At 55.9% G+C, this 25,688-nt stretch overlaps 3 protein-coding genes across 21 annotated transcripts in view; 2 read left to right on the top strand and 1 right to left on the bottom strand.

Annotated features, from left to right (window-relative positions):
* Positions 1-12: 12 nt before the first annotated feature.
* On the bottom strand, positions 13-25,105 carry KLC4 (kinesin light chain 4). Of its 14 annotated transcripts, none has more exons than XM_085542431.1 (16): positions 24,979-25,105; positions 12,566-12,826; positions 12,159-12,389; positions 11,722-11,800; positions 11,410-11,635; positions 11,025-11,112; positions 10,526-10,627; positions 10,032-10,205; positions 9,784-9,883; positions 9,246-9,298; positions 7,412-7,479; positions 7,222-7,330; positions 6,409-6,558; positions 671-795; positions 527-584; positions 13-457 (listed from the first exon to the last, which is right to left on the bottom strand). In XM_085542431.1, the coding sequence occupies exons 2-16, from the start codon at positions 12,812-12,814 to the stop codon at positions 368-370; spliced, it is 1,902 nt and encodes a 633-aa protein (XP_085398557.1). In that variant the 5' UTR covers positions 12,815-12,826; positions 24,979-25,105; the 3' UTR covers positions 13-367. The 14 variants fall into 14 exon arrangements, with proteins under 14 accessions (XP_085398557.1, XP_085398559.1, XP_015712135.1 ...); XM_085542433.1 differs by lacking the exon at positions 24,979-25,105 and adding an exon at positions 21,373-21,399 and having other exon boundaries at positions 6,436-6,558; XM_015856649.3 differs by lacking the exon at positions 24,979-25,105 and adding an exon at positions 21,373-21,399.
* MRPL2 (mitochondrial ribosomal protein L2) lies at positions 21,506-23,635 on the top strand. Of its 2 annotated transcripts, XM_015856699.2 has the most exons (6): positions 21,506-21,777; positions 21,858-21,981; positions 22,443-22,558; positions 22,636-22,746; positions 22,902-22,975; positions 23,053-23,296. In XM_015856699.2, the coding sequence occupies exons 1-6, from the start codon at positions 21,525-21,527 to the stop codon at positions 23,263-23,265; spliced, it is 891 nt and encodes a 296-aa protein (XP_015712185.2). In that variant the 5' UTR covers positions 21,506-21,524; the 3' UTR covers positions 23,266-23,296. The 2 variants fall into 2 exon arrangements, with proteins under 2 accessions (XP_015712185.2, XP_085398576.1); XM_085542450.1 differs by lacking the exons at positions 22,636-22,746; positions 22,902-22,975 and having other exon boundaries at positions 23,053-23,635.
* The window catches only part of LOC107310722 (cullin-9-like), a 9,838-nt gene continuing 8,869 nt past the window's right edge, over positions 24,720-25,688 (top strand). For all 5 annotated transcript variants that reach the window (XR_014944344.1, XR_014944343.1, XR_014944345.1 and 2 more), the window contains exon 1: positions 24,720-25,453. Coding sequence is in view for 1 of the 5 variants with exons in the window: in XM_085542416.1 (XP_085398542.1) it covers positions 24,865-25,453 (589 nt within the window). In the remaining 4 variants the exon portion in view is untranslated. The remainder of the gene's footprint in view (positions 25,454-25,688) is intronic.

Here is a 25,688-nt window from a genome sequence, read left to right on the forward strand (position 1 = left end):
GCGGCCGGCGGCACGGGGAGGATCGTGGCTTTATTTGATAAAATACCGTACAGCAGCATCACGAGCGGAGCCGGGAACGCGGCGGGGCCGTCACCCCCCAACCCCTCGCCCCGCCGCGCCCCCGGGTGGGCGATGCCGGGCAGTGCTGCGGGCGGTGCCGCGCTCCGTGCGGTGCGTGGCGATGTCCGGGCGCAGCCCCGTGAGCCGGTGACGGGCTGCACCCCCCAACCCGCCCGGACCAGGGCCCCCACGGCGGGGGCGGCAGCGGGCGGCCCGAGAGCCCGCGGTGAGAACGGAGCGGTGCAGGTGGGGAGGGGGCCGAGCGCTGCCCCACGCGGCGCTAAGCTGCGGCGAGCGGCCGCGGCGCTCAGTTGGAAGCGAGCAGGGAGCTGTGGGACGAGAGATCCATGCTGCTGGCGCTGAGCCCTCTGCTCTCGGCGCGGAGCCCTTGGGTACCCTGAAAAACACGGCGTGTGTCAGCACGGGCCCCCAGCGCCAGGCCCCCAGCTCCTGCTGCGCCGCTCACCTCGAAGGAAGCATCGCTAGACTTGTGCAGGTAGTTTAGCGAGGCGGCTCGCTTCATGCTACAAGAAAGCAAAGGACAAGTGTTGGCTGATGCCCGATCCCGCAGCGGCACCCGGCACGGCGGGACCCGGGTCCCGGTCCCTACCTGGTGTTCCTGGGCTCCAGGGGCCCATTGCCCTGCAGCTTCTTGACCAACATCTCGCTGCTCCTCCGGATCACATCCCGGATTTTCCCCAGGGAGCTGCTGCGCTGGAGGGCACCGCTGCCGTCCTGGAGACGGAGACACAAGGCAGGGGGCGAGGACTGAGCAGCACTGAGGAAGCTCTAATGTGCTGTGAACCAGGCTGCCGGCAGCCCCAGCCCCGCTCCGTCTCCTATGGCTCAGCTGGCAGCTACCAGGAGGTCCCAGCAGGTCCCCACGCTTAAGGATACTTTTGGCCAGGCCAGGTTGTGCTGCTGGGTCACCTGCCTCAAAGACATTCTTCCCAATATGGAGAGCAGGCCCCACTCCCCTCCTCTCCCCACCCGTGCCATTCTCTCTCCACACAGCGCTCATCCTGCCCCAGCTCGCAGGTCCCACAGGTACCCTCGGGTCAGGCAGCACCACTCTGCACACACACACATTCAGCCCACCTTGAAAGCCCCCCCCAAGACTCAAACATTCATCTTTGCAGTTGCTGAGCACTGCAGGTCACTCCACCTCACAGGGGACGTGCTCCTCTGTCTGCTGTTGGAGCCCCTTACAGGGCACTCAGCCCTTGACAGGCTCCAGCCCATCTGGATTCACTCCATACACACAAAGCACACGCTGCCAGTATGAGGCCACCTTGTGCCACCCTCACCAAGCTCTCCTGCATAACCAGGAACCTCCTTAAAGGTTGCAGCATCGCTGCTGCTTTTGCTCTTATGATCTGCTCACAGCAGTGCTCATCACTGTCAGTCCTATTGGCCCCAAGGGCTGTCTGGCCCAGCACAAGGAGGCAGAAAAAAGGCAGAGATAAGGCACCTACCAAAGCCCTTTGTGGTAAGGGAAAAGCAAAGGGCTTCCAACTAGGATTTGTGTGCTGTAGCAGCAAGGCACCCACGCAGCAGGAATGCAGAAAGCACCATCAGCATTAGCAAAGCAAGCGTTCAGCTCCTCCAGCAGGCAGCCCAGGCAGCTTTCGGAAGAGCATCAGTACATGGCACTACCAAAGAAGGGGATGGGGAGGAAGCAAAAGAGCCCTGGCACCACTAGCTCCAGCACTGCACTACCACCCTTCTAGCAGGGCACTGCTGTGTCAGGATCTGTTCTTTGTGCCAGAGCACAGCAGGCAGGGGGAAGAGAAGGGAGCAGTGCTGGGGCAGTGGAGCAGTGCCATGGTACAGGGGCAGCAAGAAGCTGCTCAGTACCTAAGTAAGCTCTGCTGTCAGGGGTGGTGAAAGGAGCCACACTTGTCCAGCTACAGGGACTCACGATGACTGCAGCTCAATGCCAGAACCAAGTTCTGCTGCAAGCTGGATTAAAAATAGCCTTCTTTCTCTCCCTACTCACTCCCTCTTCTGCGGGTTATTTTTAACCCAGAACATGGAAGGCGCTTGGTTTACTGCAGAGCACCCACCTCACTGCACCCACGAGGGTGAGAGCACTCAAAGCACAAGTGGCAGCTTCTGCACTGAGTCACTCTCCCCTGCATGCTCCCACCTGCCTGCTGCATGCAGGAGCAGGACTGAGACAGGGTTTAAGAGCATGCAAAGCTCAGCACCACGGCATCCTACAATGGGGTATCTTCCTGGCTAATGAAAACAGCAGTTGAGGAAGGACCAACCCCAGATGCTCCATGTCAGCCCTACCACGTGACTGCAGTGCTATGGTTAGAAGCAACCCCAGTTTGAGGCAGGGAGCCGAGTCCTTCTGCTCCAATGCTCAGCACAGAAGAGATGCGCCCACACAGCAGCACATGCCCCTGCACGCACACAGACACTGAGCACCCACACCTGATCCAGCAGCATTTTGCCCCCACCGCCCCAGGGCTGACCGACACTGGCCTACAAAGCATGGAAAGAAGCACAGGGCAGCGGTTCAGGTCTGTCTCCCTTTAATCACAGGTACAGTTGTTACAGCACCAGGTCCATGACAGGCAAAGCAGAGGCAGGTGGTGCTGAAGCCTGAACGTGCCCTGTTCTGGGGACTCACGGAGCAGCAGTAGGAGAGGAGCAGGGAAGGCATGGTCCTAGAGCCCTCAGCCCTAGCCTGCAGCCCCAAGATCTCCTCTCAGCAAGCACCAGCTCCCAGGAGAGCAGTATGCAAGTGCCCCAAGGCCTCTGCATCACCACAGGAAAGCCAGGCCCAGACAGACACAAGCACATTTATTATTATAGCCTACCAGATGACTAGCATGAGAAAAACTACCTAGTTAAATAAATAAGGGATGGGGGGGAATCCTGCGCTGGCCTGTGGGCTCTGTCCTGCTGCCTGCAGCCTCCCCAGGCTTAACTCTTATAGGAGGTAGGATGAGGGTGTGCATCTGAGGGCATGAGGCTCATGGCCTTAGGAAACATCCCCTTCTCCAGCAGGGACTGATAGCGTTCTGATGGAGTCCTATCAGAGGCACTGAGCCACCTCTACAGAAGCCCAGGGCAGCACTGCCTTCCTGGCAGTAACAGTGACAATCCTGCCCTCTACATGAGGAAGGACAGCAAGTCACAACCCCAATAGCCACATCTCATAAGCTACATCCTGTGTTCAAGAACTCCCTGAGCAATGTGGCCCATTCTTGTCTCCTGCAGAAAACCCCCTTCAGCCAGCTCACCTCCTGCTCACACCTGGAACACCCCAAGCCCCAGCTCTTCCCTTCCTCACACCCTTCTCTGCACCTCCTTTTTCATTCACCTGCTCTGCTTCAAACCAGACGGTTCTCCATCTCAGCCACTTCTAACTGCTTGCAGAAGAGTTCTGCTCTCCTCCCACCCTTCTCCCCTCTGTCTCCATGGAACAGCAGATAGCTTCATCCTTATCCCTTCTCTCAGTACACACATCCAACAACCCTAGAGCAACAGGCAGCCAATAAAGCCACCAAGCAAAAGACTCGGCTACACTACCAGGTCAGGAGTTGGCAACTAAGCACACTTGCCTTAGCATATCCCTGCTCGATGCACAGACCTTGCCTGTCCCCCCTCAATTCTAGCTCAGATGGTCAGTAGCTTTGGGCCACCCTCCATCCCCATGCCCTGCAGAGATCCACATGCTGGCCCCAAGTTACAGAGCTCAGCAGGGAGGAGGAGAGCAAGATGGAGGCTGTCATGTGCTGCAGGTAGAGCCCAACTCATTGGTGGTCAGCGCAGGTTCACTACATGGCACTAACATCAGCTATGCTTACGGGGAAGAAAGTAACTGGGCACACAACAGTCCTGCCAAGGCCAGGCCTCTGTGTCCCTAAACAGCCCTCCCATCTTCACACCTCCATCCTGGCCTCTGCAGAGATGGAGGGAACAAGCTACGATGGTTCAGGATGTCTAACAACAGCGGAGTCAGTACACCTGAAGACAATCCCCTGCAGGCTTGGTCCCCAGGGCTGTGCAAGGGCAGGCTGGGAGATGAGGGCACACAAGGGGATGCAGGCCCATCACCCTGACCAGGGGAGCAGGCAGCTCCGTGCAGATTCCTCCTGCTCTTGCTGGCCACGGGACTGGAACGAGGCCCCATGCACTCCTCTGCAGGTGCTGTGGTGCCCTCACGCGCCGGGAGGGTTGGGGGACTGGCGTGGAGTTCTCGCCGAGGAAGGAGGGATGGTGTGGAGGATAAAGTTGGAAGATACAACACAAACATCCAGGTGATTGATTGCGGTGGAGGGGAAAGAGGGAGTCTCGGGAGGCATTTAAGCCTAGTGCACAGAAAGGAGAAAGACACAGTTTACAAGCCCATGAGGTTGCAGGTAGTCCAGGGAGCTGGTGGGTCAGGTCCCAGGCTGCATGCAGTGACTATGGGCCACTTTTGGATGGGAAGGGAGGGTGATAAGGCTAAATCGGCAAGCTCATATTTTTACTAGGCCACAATTAGCCAGGCCAGGCCCTGGGGTGCTTCCCTGGGCAGCAGGGTACAGTCACTGGCATTACTGGGGCACCCAGAGCTCTGCCTGCAGCAGCTGACAGCTGAAGGGATGGCAATAGAGATGGGCCTGGGGCAGCACACCCAAGATCTCCACAGTGGTGCAAGGAACAACTGGCCGTGACAGACAGAAGAGGGAGCTGCCCTCTTTTCCAGCCTTCTCTGGGGGGAGCTGCAGGGTGCTGGGCAGGCAGAGGGAACTGGCCATGCGTGGAGTCAACCAGGAAGAGAACCAAGCACCACATGACAGCAGCCACACCCCTAGGGTGCTGGGTTAGCTCCCCCCAAACCCCCTCCATACAGCTGACTGTGGGCAGCCCTGACAAGCCCCTGGGGAAAGGATGATAGGTGGAGGGGCTATCCCCATCAGCTGAGTCAGGCTGCAGGAGAGGGTAACTTTACCTGCTTGCCTTAGGCTGATAGCTCAGAGGCCAGCTAATGCCAACCATAGCCAGGAGATGCTGCAGAGAGTCACCAACCAAGTCAGGGACTGGGTGATCCTAATGCAGTAATGCAGCACTCCTCCCTCCACACCTCTCTACCCCCTCTACTGACAGGGAATGCGAGGGCCAGGACTGAGATCCTCTTCACCCTTGAAGATGAACTGCTGAGGCAGAGGACAGCCTTGTATCTGGAAGAGCTGCTGGGCCCCTTCAAAGCTCAGTTCCCCAGGCCCTCTCCAGCCACATCCAGGGTACAATCCACAATCAAGAGAGCCAGGCTTTAGGTTTGGATGTTGAGGGACTGTCATGGCAACAGGGAAGAGGAAGAAAGAAGGGGAACAGATCATGCAGGTGAGGATGGCCACGTGGGGAAGGGTTAGTGACAGCAGATGTAAGGGGGAGTAGAGGATTCATGCTCAGTGCATCATTTATGCCAGGCTGCAAACAGCCCTTGGTGCCAGCTACACTATACTCTCAGCCAGAGACTGCAGGAGGAATGGTAAGCATCAACAGCTCCAGCAGCCCTCAAGCCAAGCATCCACCAGCACCTTGCTCACTTGTTGCCTCTTTTCCATCCTCCTCCTTGCAGAAACCACCTGCCCCAGACCTGGACCACTACCTTCCTGCAAACTCAGTACTGGTGACCACAGTGCCCTCCAGTCTCAGGGCAAGCACAGTAGGCTCAGGGTCACCCTGTACAAGCCTCAGCTAACAGCATCCTCTTTTGCCACCGCCGGTCAGCCCAGCTAGGCACCCCAAGAAAACCTGCCTTTTCCAACCTCTACTTGGCCAGAGCCCACAGAGGGGCACGAGACCACAAGAGGACAGTAAAGGTGTCAGCTATGGACTATTTCCTTACACTGCAGACACAGGCACAGCCCCACCAAACACACACACACATACACACACACACCTCCCCAGACCCAGCATCACCTGTGGCGCGCTGCAGGACAGAAAGGCAAGTTGCTTAGAGGCTATGGGGGCCTAAGATGGGGCTGACAGTCAGCCACAGCCTTAAGAGGAGAGGCAGCAAGGAGAGGTGTTAATAAGGTCGCCAAGGCTAAGATTAAGAGCAGGCCAGGACAGCTCATGCTGTGCACTGCCAGGAACTGGAAGCCCTCTGGAAGTGAGAACTTTTCAGAGTGTCTGGCCTGTACATGACAAGCCAGGCCCAGACACACACCTTTGTGGGCTGACTGGCTCATGCCAAGAAAGAGGAGAAGGAAGTGTGCAGGGAACAAATGGAGGCAGACAAGGATGCCACGACAGGCCACGCAGGGACAGCCCTGAGCCAGGCTGTCCCATCCCTCCAGCAGCCAGCTGAGGCCATTCTTGATGGTGTCTTGTACTTACCCCACTCCATTCCACGCCCATACTCACTTCCTCGCTACCGTCTGTGGCATTCTCGTACTTGACGCTGCCACCCAGGCTCCGACGTCTCTCTGTGCCATCACCCTCCTTCAGGATCTCCACCACCTTCGTCTGGTTGATTGGGTCGATGCCCTGCAAGTAGAAAGGAACAAGGAAGCACCAGTCTTGGCTCTTCAATGCTATTATCTGCCTGGTCCTTCTCCCTCTCTTGGTCATTGTCCCAGCACAGACAAAACTCTTCCAAACAAGAAGAGCATCCTGAATTCAGTAGCCTTTATTCAGGGAATGCCTTACAAGCCACCCTGAGTGATAAGAGCTTGCTGCCCCAAAAAGCTGACAGCTTCCCCTCCTCTCCCCCCCTTTCACATTTTGATGTGTGAGGGTTTTTGCTGTCCTTCACTCTTCATGCTGGGTTTATACACAAGGGATTTCCTAGTGAAGGAGCTGAAATTCCTGGACACATTAGTAGGAAGAATGCACCCCACCAAGTGCAGACTCCTCTCAGCTGACAAAGCTCAGTAGCCTGCCATAGCTGTAGGATTTCTACACCCCAACAGGTGTTCCATCTACATATGCACACACCAGTGCAATCCCACATATGCAAACACATGCATATCCCCCTGCACAAACGGAAGACCAACCACTGAGCTGCTCCAGTGTTATGGGAATGCAAACCACAGACGGGAGGCTGCAAGGCACAGCACAATCCCTCAGCACACATAGCAATGTCACAACCTGCTACCCTGAGTCCCACAGCATCCCCCCACCCACCAGAGAAGGTCCCTCTGGGGTTACCTGCCGCCGAGAGCGAACCGCACACTCCTCCAAGGTCTCCGCGGCCTCAAGCTTGCCCTGGCGCCGGTACAGCGCACCCAGGTTCCTCAGAGTGGTGTTCACAGTTGGGCTGTGGCAACAAGCAGCAGGTGAGTGGGAGCCCTGGGGACACCTCACCCACTGCCTAGAGCTGCCCACAAACCTCTCTTACCTGCTAACCTTGCAGGCCTTGTACCAGCCACCATACTCAGCATAGGGAGCACTGTCTCTGTGCTTGCTCTATTGGGTGAAAAGGCAGCTGTTAGCCCCATGCCTAGTGCCATTCCCTGGCCTGTGCTCACACTGGGCACCAGGGTCAGGCCTAAGGCTGTACCCTCACACCAGCCCAGCCCCTGGAAACACAAAACGTGAATACCACAGTGAAGTCCCAGCAGGTTCCTGGAAAGAAAGGCTGAAGCCCTTTTTGCTGCAAATCATTTGAGACACAAGACAACATGATGCCCTCCCCCCAGTAGAGTGCACATTCCCATCTCCTTGGCCTTTTTGTGGTACCAAAGGTAGCAAAGACAACGAAGACAAAAAGCAGTGGTTGAAGTACGTGGCACTCCCAATGCCAGTATGCAAAGGGATACCAAAGCCCACAAATCCCATAGCTTCTGCACCATGAAACTGGTCCTGCCTGTGCCAGCAGCTCCACAGCTGTGCATTCCCTCTGGCAATCGCCCCAGCCTGGAAGAAACTGCCCTTGCAGGGACCATTTTCCTTACAAAGCCCAACAGAACTTCCTGAATCATTATCCCATATGCAGGTACTTTCCCAAGCCATAGGCACACTTGGCTTTCTTTGCATCAGAGCCTGGGTGAGCCCAACACTCAGCACTCAAAACCAAGGTGACCAAACCCAAGGGGAAGGTTGTTGAATGTCTGTCAGTGGGGAAAGAACCTAGACTCAAGGGCTGTGGTCACCAACACCTGCTCAGGAAGACCTCAGCAGATGTATTATGCCACAGGGCCTGGGCAGCTGCCTAGAGACAGCCATCTCAGGGGCAGGAAATGCAGCTCAGTTCTTGCCCAGGCTGCAAAATTAATTACATTTCCAGCTGCAGATCCTATAGGCCTGGGAGAAAAGGGGACACAAACAGTAGAGTTTCAAGGGGCCTGGTTTGGACAGCAGATTTAGACTATTTCCTGAAGGCATCCTGTTCTCTCACCCCTGCTTCAAAGCTTGTGTTAAGTGGAGCATAGCTCCACACTGCAACAGTCTGCCCATGCTCTTGCACTTCTCTGAAGTCGTCATCAGAAAGAAGCATCTCAATTCCAGAGTAAGAAGGGGAGCCTGGGCCCTACTCCACCCAATTTCTCTTGCAAAGCAGTGCCACAGCCAGCATATTTTTCTGTCCTCCTGGCAAAAATCAGACTGAACTCCACTGCATTTGTCAGATGCAGCAGAAAGCAGAGCTCAGGAAACAGGAGCAACAGCTTCCATGTCTCTCAGCCAAATCCAAGGCAAGAACAACTCCATTCCACTCTCATTCAGAAGCCAGCTAAGACACTGAACAGCTAGAAACCTGTCTGGAGCTCTTTTCCATAAGGTTTGGTCCTACTTGCTAAGCAAGGTGACAACAGTAATCTCTTCTCTACCCATTTCTTCCCCAGGCAGCCTCAAGACACACTCTGGGTACTGGCAGCTCTTTGGAACAAGCACCAAAACCCTGCAGCATAACTCCGCCATCCACCACCCTTCCATTGTCCGCTTGCCTTAGAGGTTTCACTAAAGCAAAGAGAGGCTGAGGTACTGAATAACTCCCCACTTCAAGGAAAATATCAGGTCCTCTGATGGGCCTCCATTCCTCATTGCCCCAAGGAATGATCTCACTTCTCCCATTCCATACACCATTCCTACCCTTTATCAGTGGTCACAGCAGCTCTTCAGACTGCAGAAAGGAGAAACTAGTTGTGATACAAGGGGATCAAAATCCCAGAATCTCTTTCCCCTTCTGGGGCTCTTGCAACTGTCAACAGGCTGCACCCCAAGCTCTCACTCACCTTGCTCATCTCCTCTCTCTCCTCTGCATGCATCCAGATTGGTTTGTGTTCATCTGCGTGAGGAAAAATGAGAGACAGTTCTACTCACCACTTTAACTTTGTTACTCTGCCACTTCCACTACTGCTCTGCTGTCTGTACAGCCCAGCACCAACTCCAAAACCAGCAGCTCATCACAGGGCTTCCAGTCACTGGCTAGGGCCCCAAAGGCAACTGACATTGCAAGGGCAGAGCATAGGAAAGAGGGAGCGAGTTCTCCCCCTCCCTGTGCCAGAACTACAGGAGAAACTTCAATTCACACCTTAGAGGCACTATGCTCTTCTCCCCCTTTAAGACACAACTGCTTGCCAACCTAGCAGACTGAAAGCCACAGCTCACTAAGACTCCTTCTGACAGAAGTGGAGCAGCGTAACAAACTGGAATGACAGTGTTTTGAGGCCTGCCCAAAAACAAGGGCTCTGCAAGGTACCCCATCCCTCTACCACAGGGGTGGTGGAAGAGCAAACCGTTCACTCTTGCCCCAGTAGCTTGTGTACAAACCATCCACAGAGCCAAACTCCTTCACATGAGCACGGGTAAGGATATCCTTGTACAGCACCTCTGCATCTTTGTATTTGCCTTGCTTCAAGTAACAGGAGGCCTGCAACCAAGAAAACAGCTCCAATCCCACTGGGCAACACAGATTAACCCTCCCCACTTCTCACAGCTACCTCCGTGTTTCCTCCAGACACCAGTGCCTACTACTGCACTACCGCCCAACCCCACATAGCCTCTTCCCAGCAGCTCACCAGGTTGTTCTTGGTCTTGGCTACATTGGGATCATCAGGACCCAGGCAGCTCTCATAGATCTCCAGGGCCCTGCAATAATAATACTCCACCTCCTCGTATTTGCCTTGGTTCTGGCACAGCAGGGCCAGATTGTTCAGCTGCTTGGCCACATCAGGATGGTCTTTGCCTAGGACCTGGATACAAAGAAATCACAAAACGACAATATTTAAATTGCAGTGAACATCTAGGGGACATTCAAGCAGCCCCAGCCCAACCCAGAGGGCATGCTTTTGTCAGCCAGGAGCTAAGGACTACAAAGGTTAAGTGGAGAAATTCTAGCTCCCACCTCCCATCAGGCCTTTCTAAACACCACAAACACTGGAGAGATAAAGGTGGTGGCACAATCAGCAGCTGAAGAGACTAGGGGGGGTCCTAGATCTTTGAGGTACAGTAAGGTAGGGAGATCAAGCCATAAGGTTGAGCTGGAAGGAAGGAGAGCATGAGAGAGCAGTACCTTCTCACGGATCTCCAGGGCTCGCTTACAAAGTGGCTCTGCTTCTTTGTACTTTCCTCTCTTGCCATAGAGAACAGCCAGATTGTTCAAAGTTGCAGCCACCTGCATAGGCATAAACTTCTCTGTGAATTCAGTGTAACCAACCCAGGGAGCAAGCAGCAGTAACAGTCCCATTCTTTCACCCTTGCAAGTACAGATGCTTCTAGAGACAAAGAGGTCTAGAGGCAGAAAGTTATCTTGCCTACATAACAGAATCCAGGAGATGCCATCTCCTGATTGGCCATACTGATCAAGACAGCAGAAAATGATATAGCAACACAGTGCCCCATAATACCACATCAACAGCACCCCAGCCATCACAGGGCACACTGCTATCCATGGCAGCCCAGCACCAGCCAAGCCAGTTTACAGCCAAGTCAAAAGGGAAAGGGGCACTGCACTCTTGACCTGTACATGCCACTGGGGCTAGAAGTGACTAAAAGAGAAGGCAGATACTCACTGCTGGGTGATCTTTACCCAGGGTCTTTTCACGGATGGAGAGGGCATCATTCAAGAGGTGCGCTGCCTCCTTGTATTTATTCTGATCCCTGCAGTGCAAAGCCAATTTGTTACCTGGGGTTTGGACACCACAGTCTGTGGAATGCAGAACTATAAGCAGCACTCCTCCCTCCACAAAGATAAGCCTCCAGCAGCTCTTTCCCCCTTCCTCAGGTTAGTTTTACTGGGGAGTTTGGTGGCCCAAATACTTCATCTGTGCCAAAACCTTTTTTGAAAGGCAGACTGCTGGAAGTTGGGAAGAACTCCTTGTCACCAGAATGTATTAACCTCATCAACTGAAGAGGAAGACAGCCTTTCTGACCCAGTCCTGCCCTCCCCATCCTCACCTGTACACTAGTGCCAGGATGTTGAGCATGGTGGCCACATCAGGGTGATCATGGCCTGATGTCTTTTCCAGGTCCTCCAGTGCCTGCTTGCAGAGCGGCACAGCCACCTCGTAGCGTCCTTGTGAAGCATATTGGATGACAAGGTTGTGGAGGGTGCGCAAGCGTGCAGGAATCTCATAGCCTCCCTGCTGGGCAGCTGCTACCGCACTGCTATGTTGGTGGGGCACTGCAGGTACAGAATACACCAGGGCACATTTGGCACAGCAGGTTTGAACAGATACTGGCAGTAACTAAGCATGAGCAAGCACTCACATCCAGGACCATGTTCCTCCTCCTCATTTGGAAACAGATCATCCAGGGAGTCCTTGGTGGAGTCACCTTCCTTCTCCTCCTGAGAGAATAGGAATCACAATGCTGTTCATTCTCAGAAAAGACAACAGCAGCTTGGACTGACTCAGCTGCTACCAATACCCTCAGCTCCTTGGTCATCCCTGCTACCACCCTCCTCCCACCAAACAAAACCAAGTTTACCCCCACCATATCTTGGCACCCTCTTCCATGTTTTGCCAAAGACTCTGCCCTGGGCAGACTTCCTTCAGTTACAAGCACTGCTGTGCACTGTAGCTGGGAATGGTTAACATCCAGAACAAGGCTGTTGCATTCAGGCAATCCTCCTGGTCCAACACCCCCCACAAAAAGAAGAAAAAAAAAAAAAAAAAAAGCTGCTGCTTGACAAGACAATGACTTACCGAAGGAGAAACATCCTCATCATATTTCTTCAGCTGGTTCATGAACTCAAGGTGTTTCTTCTCCTCCTCCAGCTGAGCCACAGTTTGTTCACTGCGCTGAAGCTTCTGCTGGGTGTTGGCAAGCTCATCACGCAGCCACTGGTTCTCCTGGCACAGTCTCCGTACCTGAGCACGTAACTTCTGCTTCTCTGACTCCACCGCATTCAGATGGTTGGACAGTGCCATCATCACCTTGTCAAGAGTCCAAGTCATAATCAGTATTGACAATAACTTTTTAATCTCCCTCACGCATGATTGAGGACCACCCTCAGCCCAGTGCAACCCCTGCAGCTTACTGGTAACAGCCACATACTTGCCTCCCCTTGTCAGTCCCAGGTACCACATAGGATGGCACTTGTCACCCTCACCTGTGCTTCTCCAAGACCCAGTTCGATCATCTCCACTGACTTGCGGAGCAGGTTGGATTTCTCATGCACAAGGTTGGCTTCTTCATCCTTCTTCAGACACTTGATGGTCTCCAGCAAGCTGTGCAGGATGGAGTTGTGTTCATTCTTGAGAGCCTCCAGCCCCTGCATCACCAGCTTGGTGTTGGAAATTATCTCCTCTTGGCTCAGTTTGTCCAGTTTCTCCTCCCTTGGGTACACCATGGTGGACATAGTCCTGGAGCCCTACAGAGAGAAAGAGCACCAAAAGTGGAGGACCTCTGCAATGTTTCAAAGAGCTATAACCAGACACAAGCATCACAGCCTCCTTCAGGAGGCAACTGGCTGCCCACATTAAGCCTTTTCACTTTGCCTTCCCTTCTTTCTCCCTTTGGCAGCAATCAGTAAACGGGGTTTGAATCTCCCCTCCTGTGACACTGAGCACTGGCAGCCAGTGCAGGTGACACACGCAGACAGGAGACAAAAAGTCTCCAATCAGAGCTGACCTCCAACACCTCCACACTCCCAGCAGCAAGGAGAGCTGACTTGGTTTCCATTTGGGAGCAGAGATTCGTAGTCGACAGTTGGGATTGCAAATGTGTGCACCTCCTGCCCACAAACCACCAATGCGAGGAGGCTGTGAGAGCTCAACACCTCTTCTGACTGTGGAATAAAGGGAATAGAAAGCAGAGGGATGCCAGCTCGAGGCTTTCTGCTTCCTTAATGGCAAATCTCCTGGAAGATCATCTCTCAAGCAGGAAGGCACCGGTAGCTTTATCAGGCCAACAAAATTCCCTGACAAAAAGAATATGCCCTGAAAATCTCAGATCAGGCACAGAATGGCCCTAGCAGCAGTAAGAGATCTAACGCTACTGGCATTAATTGAATCCCATCTTTATGTGAAAGCTTACATACAGGAATTGCTAGACTTCTACCACTGTAATCCTTATGTAGGTGTCAGCTTCAAACAGTAATGGCTCTTCTAGCCTTCTTCATCCTGCTGCCAGCCCAAGGGCACCTCAGGTTGGCACAAGTCCCTACTCTTTCTCTTTTCCCCACTCTTCCCAGATGCACAGCAGAAAAGTACCAAGCTGCCACCCTTGCACAAGGGCATCAAGTGTCTTTGTCCTCCTGTGCTATTTGAGCTTTAGGGTGCCTAGGTTCAGTGGAGTGAGCAGTAACACTGCCCCAGGCAGAGCAAGAGGGAGAGCAGCACTTTTCTTCTTGGCAGGGCTCCTCTCCTCCCCAGCTGCATGCTGTACCCAGGAGGATCCCCCAGCTCAGCTACCAGTGTCTCTGCCCTGAGCAATAGAGGGGGCCAATCTCCTCCTTACCACTCCTAAGTCCCTTGAGCTGTATTATAGGTTGAACTCTCCTCTCTGACCCTTATTCCAATCATGCATATCCCTGCAAAAGTGCAAACTCGCAACACCTGGCAGAGACCTTAGCAAAGCTCGACAGGGCAAAAACACCATGGTTCTTGCAGATCATTCTTACCTTAAGCAAAAGCTGAGTACCTCCCCACCCAGTCCCATAGTCACAACACTGTCTTGCTTTTTGCTTCATTATCCAGCATCAGCACCAACCCTGCACTGTATCTCACTGTATCCTTCCCCTTTGAAGGCCTGCCATGCTCCACATGCAGTTACCCTGTGCATTCTCCATCTTATATTAATAAGTCTCATCTGGAACACTATATTTCCCAGTCTGTTTTCGAGAAGACTAAATGGTAAGAATGGCATGAAATATCTCTCTAAGAACCTGGGCACAGACTATTACCAATAAGCCCGCTGAGGACCGACCACCACGTAGATGCTGATCTCCAAATTGCTCAGCTGCCTATTCCTGGATAATCCCATCTAACCCAAAATTCAGCTAGTTATGTTCTTTCCTGCTTTTTCATAAGACATCTGGTGGAGCGACTGAATGATTCATCTGTCCCTGCGTACTGGGTCAGCCATGAAATGCTGACAGTTTCCAGGAAGCACTGCTGCATCCCTTTATGGAGGATCTGAGCTCCTGCCACCATCTTTACAGAACACAGTAGCTCAGCACTGGGGAGAGGTATGTGTTATGGACCAGGACAGAAAGCCACCAGAGCTCGCACCTTGCTAGATAACAGTGAGACAAGACCCAGATCCATAAGAAATCAGCCTCATTAGTAGTTCTTCACACAGTGGAATTAATCAGGTGAGAAACTGCTGAGCTGTGTGTTAAAACACCAGCCTCTATTTCAGCAACATCCTGTTTCTTCTTCAGTCCTTCCAGAAGAAAATGGTTTAGAGCATCCCACAGTCCGCAGGACCAACAGATTTCTACCCCAGAACTACAGATCCTCAAGGCACACTGCTGTCAATTCCTCAGTCACTGACTGTGAGCATCGCTGCAGACCCTGACTTTCTCCTTGAAGCTGATGCCTCAGAAGCACAGCTCCATTAGCTACAACGCACTTAGCATTCAACCCCAGCCTTCCAGGGTGGAGAGTGGACTGCCTGGGAGGTACAAGACCTGAAAACCGCACAGGGGCTGCATGCTACCAAATACCAACAAGACAGAGCTGTAAGGAAGCCACTTAAATACTGCTACCTTTTGTGCAGGAAAGCAAACCCACAAACACTGGTAGAAGATGACTTATTATCCCTCTGAAGTGTGGATTCCTCCCTACAGAGCCTTATTTCTCACTCTGCAGAGGGCTGGTAGGTCCACACAATATGCATAGCCCTCAGAGAGGAAACACACTCTATGGCAACCGACGCCAAGGTCAGGCAGGCTGAGGCTGCCATATAAGCGCTCTTCCTACTCCCACACATTCAGTAAAGAGCATGCAGTGTCCTTTATGTGGGATGAAAACGCACTTGGAGGCTCCTGCAGAGAGCAGAGGATACACCAGCATTTGCCTTTGGAAGGAGGAGTTCCAGACTGGGAGAAAACAAGCTTTTCCAGCAAGTTCCTGGAGAACCCAGCTCCCGGATCCTCCTTCTGCCTTCCCCACAGCTCAGGGGGTGCTGCAGCTCAGGCCTCCACCAGCACGTTTCCGCTCTACTTGGCATTGTCTTCCCTACTTAAGGAGAGCTGCTGGGACCGGCCTCCCCTCCCTGCCACTGCTCCCATTTGGAGGAGTGCCGCAGGAAGGCAGGGAAGGAACATGCGTGCACTGAGCTTTGTGGCAGCCGCAGCGACCAGCTGGGAATCCACCAGCTGTCACATCCTCCTAGGCACAAACCTTCCTGCGTGCAAGTGCAGCACCAGGGAAGCACTAAGCATCAGCAGTTTCACCAGCCCACTGCCTCCAAAAAGCGCTCCCACACGCAAGAGCTTAAAGAGGAAAGAGCTGGAAACTTCCCTGCTTGTATCTCAAACCCACTACTGCTGCCACAGAGACGAGGATGCCAGACTAAATGGGTCCAAGCAAATCCAAACTATTACATCCTGATGCCTAATGCTGGGAGGCTACGGAAAGCAACATCGGGACCAGGGAAATCAGGGGTCAAATACAACAGAGACTCTGGGTGGGCATTACCTCTGTGCACGCCTCAGCAAATTCCTTTCACCTCACTGACTCTCTGCATGTTCCCAGAGCAAGTGTGTGTGAGAGGCAGGGCACTGTCACAGCGTGCACAAGCAATGCTGTCAGGACAATAAGTGCAGCTTCCTTCAAGCTGCAGATGGGCTGCCAGGGCTTTCTGTAGAGAAGCGAGCACAGATTTTTAGCAGCAAACTCTTCTGTGAGAGAGCGATCTACAAATAGGGTAATTGCAGGAAAATGACTGGGTTCTGCAGAACAGCTTCCTGTGGAAAAGAATAACACTGATTCACAGCAAGAACAAGCGAGCAAGTCTGGGAGATAAAGATCCACGGCAGCATTTTAGAAATTGAAACAGATGACTGAAGGCTTCTTGTGCTATCCCTAGTGCTGTGGGATGTGCTTTTGCTCCCCAGCACATCAGGTAGGGCTGCCAGGACAGCCACTGTGCTCAGGGTCACCACCCCAGGGCCTTCATAGCAGAGCTGTGTAGAAGGGACAAGTTGCTGCCACGCTGCACGTACAGCAATCAGCACTTCCAGGGCTGCTCCATTATGGAGCACACAAGGACTTCGCAACTACAAGCAGCTGCACAGACACGTGTTAAGGCTTTAGGAACAAAGACAAGGGAAGGATGTTTTGCAAGTGGAGAGACAGATGGGTGTGCAATCAGCTTCAGGGGAGCATTAAGAGCTCCTACAAGCTGTGAATAACAGCCAGAAATTAGAGGATAAATAGCCAGAAATTAGGCAACAAATGCTGAAGCCTCATGCCTGCTGAGGTTCACACAATGCAAAACAGGAACAGTGCCCTGTGATGCTTGCCACCAGGGCCAGCAATGCCTGGCACATCTCTTGTTCCCTTAGAACCACTAAGAACACACTAACAGGAGATCAGTTGGGGGTCAGCACCCTGGGAGCAACAACCCAAGGTATGAATAAAGCTGCAATCCCAGAGCCAAGAGATGCTACCCCTCAGACAGGCATGAGGCTCTGCCATCACTTACCTCCAGCTTACAAGTTTCTCCACCCCAGGTCCTAAAAGGGAGTACCTAACAACCCCATCTGTTGTCCCAAGTTGTCCCCCAGCCCCAGTGTAGACGCTTCCTGCACTGCAGACAGTCTCACAAGTTAAAATGACACACAGATGAGCTCACGTACACTGAACAGAATGCTGTGTTGCAACTTCCTCCCTAATTAAAGAGTCTGATGGGTGTTGTATCATTTTAAAGGTTTTGAGGTCACTGATCCATCCCCCCCACTATGATCAGGAGTCTGAAGGATACATACAGTCAAGAATTGTTTATGTCCCAAGATGGAGACCCTACACTCTCTTCAGTCTCCTAACATACAGCTTGACTGTCCAAGGAGTTAAAGGGGAAAAAAAAAAGATGACAATTCTGATCTGAAATTCCATTTGATAAACTCCTCATTGCACTTCCCTCTGCTAAGCTCCCCTCCAGGACAAAGGGACCAGGCACCCTGGCAATAGACACTGACCCAGGGCCCCAGGAAAGGGAACGTAGCACACGTATCCTTTCACCAGGTCATAAGAGGACAGTGTTCTGTGTCACACAGCAAGAGAGGCAATGCAATCCCCATCCAACAGCAGAACCAGGAATGGAGAAAGAGCTCCCTCACCTATATTCCCCCGCAGCACAAACACAGGACTCCCCTCAGCATCCACACACCCTCCTGCAGGATTTTAAAGCCCGTCTCTGAGCACAGAAATGCTTCATCCAATCAGTTTCCCCAGGCTTTGCAGTCATTTGTAACTCAGCACAAGTTGACTGTGCTGCTGGAAAGGGCCCAGCCCTCCCTACGCCCTGGAGAGGGATCAGAGCCAGAACTGCTTCTTTCAGCAGCAGCTGACACATGCCAGCTCCAGCCGGGTGTGAAGCACCAGGAGTTCTTCTAGATGCCAGAAGGCCTCTGTTGGGAAAGTCTGAACTAACCAGCAGGCCACAAGAGCCCCATGGGCACTTAACAGGACTTGGGAAGCAGGCTGAGCACTAACCCTCCTGGAACCTGAGACGAGGTGGTGGTAAGCTGACTTTCTGGGCACTTGGCCACAGTGATCCAAGCTCAGAAAGGACCTGGAAGCTTCTCTTTTCTATCCTGTTTTCCTGAGCACACGTGAAAACAGTACATCAAAAGCTACTGAGGCTTGTTATGCTTGACCATGGTAAGCAATTTTGTTACTTAAGCAGGTATTCCAAAACCATAGGTGCTCTGAGGGAGATGGAGATGCTGGTCTTGTTGGCTTTGTTGCAGATCAGTCATTCCCTTCCAGATCAGAAGGGCTCACTTCTTCTGCTCTTCAGCAATCACAGAATGCAGACATTGGAGGCAACAATAATACAATAAAAAGAAATAAACAGACCCATACAATAGCAGAAAGGCGGTCTGTGCTCATGCTGGTCCTTATCCCAGCTGGCCAGGAAAACACCCCTTTCAGTGGGCCACTAGAAGCAGAGGAATGGCAGCCTTTATTACATCTAACAGCAAAACTGTGCTAGCATCTCCAGACCAGCTGCTAAGACTTTGGTTTTCAACTCTCGCTCTTGTCTGCAGCATCTCACCAAATCCACTCCGCATCTGTTGTGCTACAGACTCCAGTGGAACACCATTAAAACCTGTTTCCGGGCTAGCGGAGACGAGAGCTAAGCAGCTGGAGCAAAGCCAGGACACGCATCTCTCCCTAGCTTCAAAATCTGATTGGGAGTCTTGCTGTACAGAACACAGAGCGAGAGCCATTACCTTGCCCTGACAGCATGAAGTGGTATTAAAGCAGGCAGAATAATTCCCAGGAGTCGATATCTCCACAGGCATCTGTCTAATCGCAGGATGTGCCTCAGGAGCACAGGGACAGCCCAGCAGGCAGCTGGGAGCTGCTGTGGACCTTGCCAGGCATCACAGTGCCCACACCCTCTCCACTGCATACCTGGGACAGCTGCAGAGACCAGCTGACTATGGGCTATTTCCAGAAACAAACAGATCTCAAACTGTAACAGAATCCACAGAATCAAAGCTTTACCTGCATAATAAACAAAGGATCCTGCTTACCTCTGGCTCTCCGCACCAGCTGGAGCTATGTGGCTCTTTCCTAGCAAACCAAGCCTTTATCCAGCAGCTCTGCCAAGGTCAAAGTCTCAAAACACATCCCTTGTGCCCCCTGCAACCCATTTAAGTCCTTGGTGCTAATGCTGTTGATCCTACCTGAGCATTCCTCTGAAACAGCTGAGGAGAACACGCTCTTCCTTCTCCTTCTGCCAACTGCAGCAAGGCTCAGCCATGTTTATTTACTCTGCGTCTGGGCGGGCTGGATCTTTGACCCACACACATTCAACACCACCCTTCTCCTCGCAGAGTGGTTTTTTCCACCTCTCCACGCAGGACAAGGAGGCACCGGGAACGGAGCCCAAGGGCACTAAAGGAGACCCCAGCACGGAGCAGCTGAAGCAAAGCCGCAGGAGAGCAGCAGCTGCCAGGCGGGCAGGATGCAGGGGAAGCCTCTGCTGCTGCCTCATCATTGTGCAGATCTGTCCGTGCTGCCTGACCGGAGCACTGTGCCGCAGCACCATCCCCCAGCCCCCTCCGAGCTGCGTCTTTTCCCTCCCACAGATTCACCACGAGCTGCCCCCCCTTGCCCAGGGCGCAGTTCTATTCGGAATGGCTTTGTATGCCCCTTTATCTGCGGGAGGAAGGTTTGCACGGAAACAAGGCTCGGAAAGTTTGCAAGCCGTCGCTGTATGCTACGGAGCTGCCTCCGTCATCGTTTCTCCGGCTTTGTCTGGCAGCAGGAGGCACGCCCGCTGCATATCCTTGGGACGAGAGAGCCAGGAAAATCCCTTCACCCCTCTCCAGTGCTACCGCAACTCTACGCCTACCTGCCTAAGCGTAAGCTGCCCAGGAGAAAAGTTTCCGCCAGCCCTCCCCGAAATCGCAGCTCAAAGCGGTCCTTTGTTACAGGGCGGCTGGGCACCCTGCCCTTCTCAGTCACCGGATGGGAATCTTCCCCCGCCCCGCAGCGCAGAGCGGCAGTACCTGGATGCCTGCAGCGGCTTGTCCGGTGCCGGCACTCCCGGGTGCCCCAGTACCGTGGAGAAGCGCAGTCGGCGGCGATGCGCAGCTCCAGCGCCGAGTGCAGCGCTGCCCTCCGCTCCAGCAGGAACGCAGGCACCAGCGCTCAGCAGCCAACCACACTGCGGCAGGGGGAGGGGAGGAGATGCGGGCAGGCTCCAGAGGCATTACGTTGGGCGCTCTGCTGCGAGCGCAGAAAGCACCACAAACACCGAGCCCTGCGCTCCCATCTCTAGGGATCCACGGGAGCTGAGACACCAAACCGAGCGCTGATCGAGAGGCTGAATTTTGCACATACACGCACAGCCAGGACTTCCAGCTACACCTTACACTTGCTCAACTGGAGCTGCTGCATCCCTGCCTGCCGTTGCCCTCGCCTGTCTCACTACCGCTGCTCCCATCCCAGCCTCTAAAGCCAGGCTGCTGGAGCTGCAGGCAGCTCCCCGCCCGTGCTATCGCCGTGCCCGCAGAAGAGGGCGGACACGGGCCGGGATCGCTGGGAGCCGGACCGTGTCAGCAGTGCGCAGTGCGGGGCAGGCGCTGCCGGGAAGCGCTGATTGTCTGGCTGCCGTACAGAGATGACAAATGGCACGGCACATAACACACAGCACATAACACATAACACACAGCACGGCCGTGGGCTCCTGCCGTGGGAGCGCACAGCCTCCACACCATCCCGGAGCCACCGGGATCCCCGGGGCTGCCAGCAGCGCTGCGCACAGCCGCGCCAACCGCCGGCCCCTCGCAGCGTTAAGGCACCAACCGCCGGTCTCCGTCCCCCGGCTGCAGAGCGCAAAGCGCACGGCGCAGTTACACCGACAACACGGCACGGCCACAAACGCGTTATTATTTAACCTCCACTAAAAGCCATTCCCGGCGGTGAGGACACGGCCTAATTATAGAGCGGCCGTGCTGCAGGCCTCCCGCGGGACGGCCCGGCCCGAGGGCGCAGCTGGGCGATAAAGTCCACGTTCCCTCTGCCGGCCCCGTCACACCCACCCGCCCGCCGGGCCCGGCCCGCAGCTCCCGCACCGCCGCGCTCGGCTCGCCCCGGGACTCCCAGCCGCCAGCGCCCGGCCGGAGCGCCTCACAGCGAGCCCACAGCGGGCCGCACCCCCCACAACGACAAGCGGCACAGCGCCGAGCCCAGGACCGAGCCCGGCCCGCAGCGCTGCCCCACGACCTACCTGCTCGGCGCAGGGCGCTGCGGGTGCGGGGCGGGGAGGCGGGGCCGGCCCGCAGCTCTCCTCCCCCGGCAGCGCAGCCCCTTTAAGCACAACATGGCGGCCGCCACTCCCGGCCGCGCCCCCTGGCGCATGCGCGGTGCGGGGCGCGCAAGATGGCGGCGGTGGCGGCGCTGTGCCGGGCCGTCGGGGCGCTCACCGTGTCGGCCCCTCGCGCGGCCGCCGCCCGGGCCGCGCTGACCGTGCTGCAGCCGCCGCCGTCTGCTGTCGGCGGGGCCCTGTCGGCCGCATGGCGCGGGCTGTGCGGCTCCACGCCGCGCTGCACCACGGACCCCGCGTGGAAGTGCCGCGTTAAGTACACGGTGCGGCCCGTGGGCATGAAGAAGACGGGCGGCCGCGATCACACAGGTGGGGGACGAGGCCCGGGGTCGGTTGGGAGGGAGGGACGGCCGAGGGGGCACGGCTGGAGCCGCTCTCCCGGTCCGCAGGGCGCATCCGAGTGCGGGGCATCGGCGGCGGACACAAACGGCGCTACCGCATGATCGACTTCCAGCGGCTGCGGTACAACGACGGCACCGAGAAGGTCATCGACGTCCGATACGACCCTTGTAGGCGAGTGTGGGCCGGGTGTGCTGAGGGAACCGGGGTGTTCAGTGTGGGGGAGAGGAGGATCAGGGGAGACATCATGGCTCTGTGCAACCACCTGACAGGAGGCTGTGTGAGGTGGGGTCGGCCTCTGCCCCCAGGGAACAGCCATGGGACGAGAGGGGATGGCCTCACGTTGTGCCAGGGGAGGTTCATGTTGGCTGTTAGGAACAATTCCTTCTCCATAGAGCGGTGATGCAGTGTCACAGCTGCACAGGAGTGGTGGGGTCACCGTCCATGGAGGTGTCCCAGAGCCGTGGGGATGTGGCACTGAGGGACGTGGGCAGTGGGCACGGTGGGGTGGGGTCGGACTGGCTGATCCCAGTGGTCTCTTATGGAATTAATGATTCTGTGGTTATTTGCTGACAGACTTTGTGACCTTTAGTGGTTTTTTTCCAACCCTAATGAGGCTGTGGTTCCATGCACAGGTCAGCTGACATTGCCCTAGTAGCTGGTGGCAATCGGAAGCGCTGGATCATCGCCACGGAGAACATGCAGCCTGGAGACATGATCAAGAACTCCTCACACATCGGAAGGATGGCAGGTGTGTCTCCAGCCCCGAGCCAGCCCTGCATGCAGCTCGCTGGTTGCCTCGCTCCGGCTCACGGCTTTGCCTTGCAGTGTTGGCCAATGAAGGGGACGCCTACCCACTGGGGGCCCTGCCTGTGGGCACGCTCATCTGCAACCTGGAGAGCCACCCTGGGAAGGGAGCACAGTACATCCGGGCTGCCGGTGCGTCACACAGGGGGTTGTTGTCTTCTCCCTACATTTGGGTGCAACAGTCCTTCCTGATGACGCCCTGAGGCTCCTTCCTCAGCAAGAGGTGGCAGTGGCTTTAGGGCTTTGTCCCACTGCTCAGCACAGCTGCCTCCTCTCACCCACTGCAGGGACCTGTGGAGTGCTGCTGAGGAAGGTGAATGGTACGGCCATCGTGCAGCTGCCCTCCAAGAGACAAATGCAGGTGGGAAAGCCGTGCCGTTCCCGTCCTGACAGCCTGGGTGCCAGCGGGGAGGCTCACAGCTCTTTTCCATCCCCCAGGTGCTGGAGACCTGCGTGGCCACAGTGGGCCGCGTGTCCAACGTCGACCACAACAAGCGAGTGATCGGAAAGGCTGGACGCAACCGCTGGCTGGGCAAGCGCCCGCATACAGGCTTATGGCATCGCAAGGGCGGCTGGGCCGGCCGCAAGATCAAGCCACTGCCTCCCATGAAGAGCTATGTCAACTTGCCCCGTATCACGACACAGCAGTGAGGCCAGGGCCAATAAAGCGCTCTGCACACCAGCACTGTGGTGTTACCGCTGCCTTTCCTGAGTGGGAGAGATGGGTGCTGGGCTGCAGGCTGCTGTAGCTGGATCCTGGGGCAGGAACCTTGCTGGGCTTGGGGTTCCACAAAATGAGGCACCTTCCTGCCTGGATACTTAGAATCATCACATGTTTTGAGTTGGAAGGGGCATTTAAAGGCCCTAGTGAAACTCCCCTGCAACCTACAGCTCAGTCAGGTGCTCAGAGCCCCATCCAGCCCAATCTTGTATATTTCCAAGGATGGAACTCCCACCACATCTCTGGACAACCTGGGCCAGTGCCTCACCACCCCTATAAAACAAAGCTTTTTTCCTTGTACCCAGTCTAAATCTCCTTTTGTAGTTTGAAACCATCTTCCCCTTGTCCTGTCACACAGACCCAGCTAAAGAGTCTTTCCCCTTCTTTCTTATACCCCCGAGTCAGGTACCAAAAAGCTGCTCTCAGGTCTCCTGGAGCCTTCCCTTCTCCAGGCTGCACAGCCCAGCTCTCAGCCTGTCCTCAAAGGGCGGTGTTCCATCCCTGGGATCATTTCTGTGGTCCTCCTCTGGATGGGCTCCAACAGCTCCATGTCTCTCCTGCACTGAGCACTCCCCATCTGGACGCAGTGCTCCAGCTGAGGTCTCAGAGCACAGAGCAGAGGGGCAGATCCCCCCCTCACCCTGCTGGCATGGTGCTTGCCCATGTCCAGCTGCCATCCACCAGTACACCCAGGTCTTTCAGCAAGGCTGTGCTTCATCGTTATATCCTTATATCTTGTACTGATGGTCAGGGTTGCCACAACCCAGGTACAAGACCTTGCACTTGGCTTTGTGGAGCCTCATGAGGTTATCCTGCACCCTCTGCTCAGCCTGCATTGGTCTCTGTGATGGCACCTATCCCTGCGCCATGCTGACTGCACCACACAGCTCAGTGTCATCTACAAACTGCTGAGGGGTCACTCGATCCTACAGCCAATGGTCACTGACATTAAACAGTGCTGGACACAGATAGTGACCCCTGAGGGACCCCAACTAGCACTGAGCTCCATCTGGACACTGACAGCCGGTTCCTCATCCACTGCACGGTTATCTTTCCAGTCTGGAGAGAAGGATGTTACGGAGGGCCGTGTCGGTGTCCTTACTGATGTCCAGCCGTATGATGTCAGCAGCTCCTCTGTCGCCCAGTGCTGCAGTTACAGCAGCACAGAAGCCTCTATGTTGGTACCGCAGGACATCCCGTGCCGTAGGACGGCTCGCTCGGAAGGCGCTCCAAAGCACAGCCCCGTCCCGCTGCCAGGCCAGGCCCGGCAGCCCCGCCTCCATGCTGCCCATCACAGGACACGACCGGCGCGGAGCCGAGCCCACGGGGCGACACCGAGGCCTCAGGGCCCCGCTCGGCTCCCGTCGGCACCGCCCAGCGCCCGCCCACCCGGAAGCGTTGCCGAGCCGGGCCCAGGGTGAGGCGTTAGCGGCCATCCGGGGGCGGCGGGGGATCGCGGCGAACGGCGCCCCCTGGCGGGCGGGCGGACACGCCGCTCCCCGCGACCCCCGGCGGCGCCGTCCGGCACGATGGTGAAGGACGGGCAGGAGGGCGGGCTGCTGGTGCAGCTGGGCCCGCAGCTGCAGGCCTACCCGCACGAGCTGCTGCGGCAGCGGCGCGGCCCCGACGGCGCCCCGGAGTACCTGGTGCGGTGGCGCGTGGTCGGCGCGGAGGAGCGGGCGGCGGGAGGCGGCGGCGGCTCCTCCGCGGGGCTCCGCTCGGAGAGCGTGGCCACGTGGCTGTCGGCGGAGGAGGTCCGCGCCGGCTGCCCGGCGCTGCTGGGCGGGGGGGAGCGGGCGGGGCCGCGGGCGAAGGAGGAGAGGGCGCCCGGCCCGCCGCCCGCGCCGCCGGACGAGGCCTCGCTGCTGGAGATGAAGGCCGACGTCGGGAGCCTGGTGCGGCGAGCCGGGCGGCAGCTGGCCGGCGGCGGGACCCCCGCGGCCTCCGTCCTCCACACCGTCCGCGTGCTGAGCGCCTACGCCGGCATCGGCGCGCTGGCGGGCGCCTTCAAGGAGACGGGAGCCCTGGAGCTGCTGACGGAGATGCTGTGCCACCGGGAGAAGCCGATCTGCCGCGGCGCCGCGGAGATGCTGAGGGCTCTGGCTCTGCACGACGCAGGTGGGGGCTGCTGCGCAGGGCGCCGGGCCTTTGGGAGCAGCGGGGCTGAGCGGGGCTGGTGGCTCCGTGCTGTCACTGGCCTGGAGCCGCTCCTCTGCCCTGCTGATCTGAGGCTGATCAGCCTGATGCTCAGCGGAGAGGAGCTGCTGCAGCTCGGAGGTGCCCGATGTGTTGGGTTACCCAGAGCTGCAAAGCTGGTCCTTTCCTGCTGCGGTCAGGCTGATGGGCGCAGGGT

This window comes from Coturnix japonica, chromosome 3 (genome assembly GCF_054131305.1).
Source record: "Coturnix japonica strain WE chromosome 3, WE-NBRP24, whole genome shotgun sequence".
Classification (NCBI taxonomy): Eukaryota; Metazoa; Chordata; class Aves; order Galliformes; family Phasianidae; genus Coturnix; species Coturnix japonica.

Bases quoted from the DNA above. Each gene is read 5' to 3' on its own strand.
- KLC4 (XM_085542431.1), bottom strand. From the start codon at position 12,814: ATGTCCACCATGGTGTACCCAAGGGAGGAGAAACTGGACAAACTGAGC. The intron at 9,884-10,031 runs GTGAGCTGCTGG...TCTTGGTTGCAG, and splicing joins CCAAGACCAAGAACAACCTG to GCCTCCTGTTACTTGAAGCA. The intron at 796-6,408 runs GTAAGTACAAGA...CTCCGTCTCCAG, and splicing joins TGGGCGTGGAATGGAGTGGG to GACGGCAGCGGTGCCCTCCA.
- MRPL2 (XM_015856699.2), top strand. From the start codon at position 21,525: ATGGCGGCGGTGGCGGCGCTGTGCCGGGCCGTCGGGGCGCTCACCGTG. The intron at 21,778-21,857 runs GTGGGGGACGAG...CCCGGTCCGCAG, and splicing joins GGGCGGCCGCGATCACACAG to GGCGCATCCGAGTGCGGGGC. The intron at 21,982-22,442 runs GCGAGTGTGGGC...TTCCATGCACAG, and splicing joins GTCCGATACGACCCTTGTAG to GTCAGCTGACATTGCCCTAG.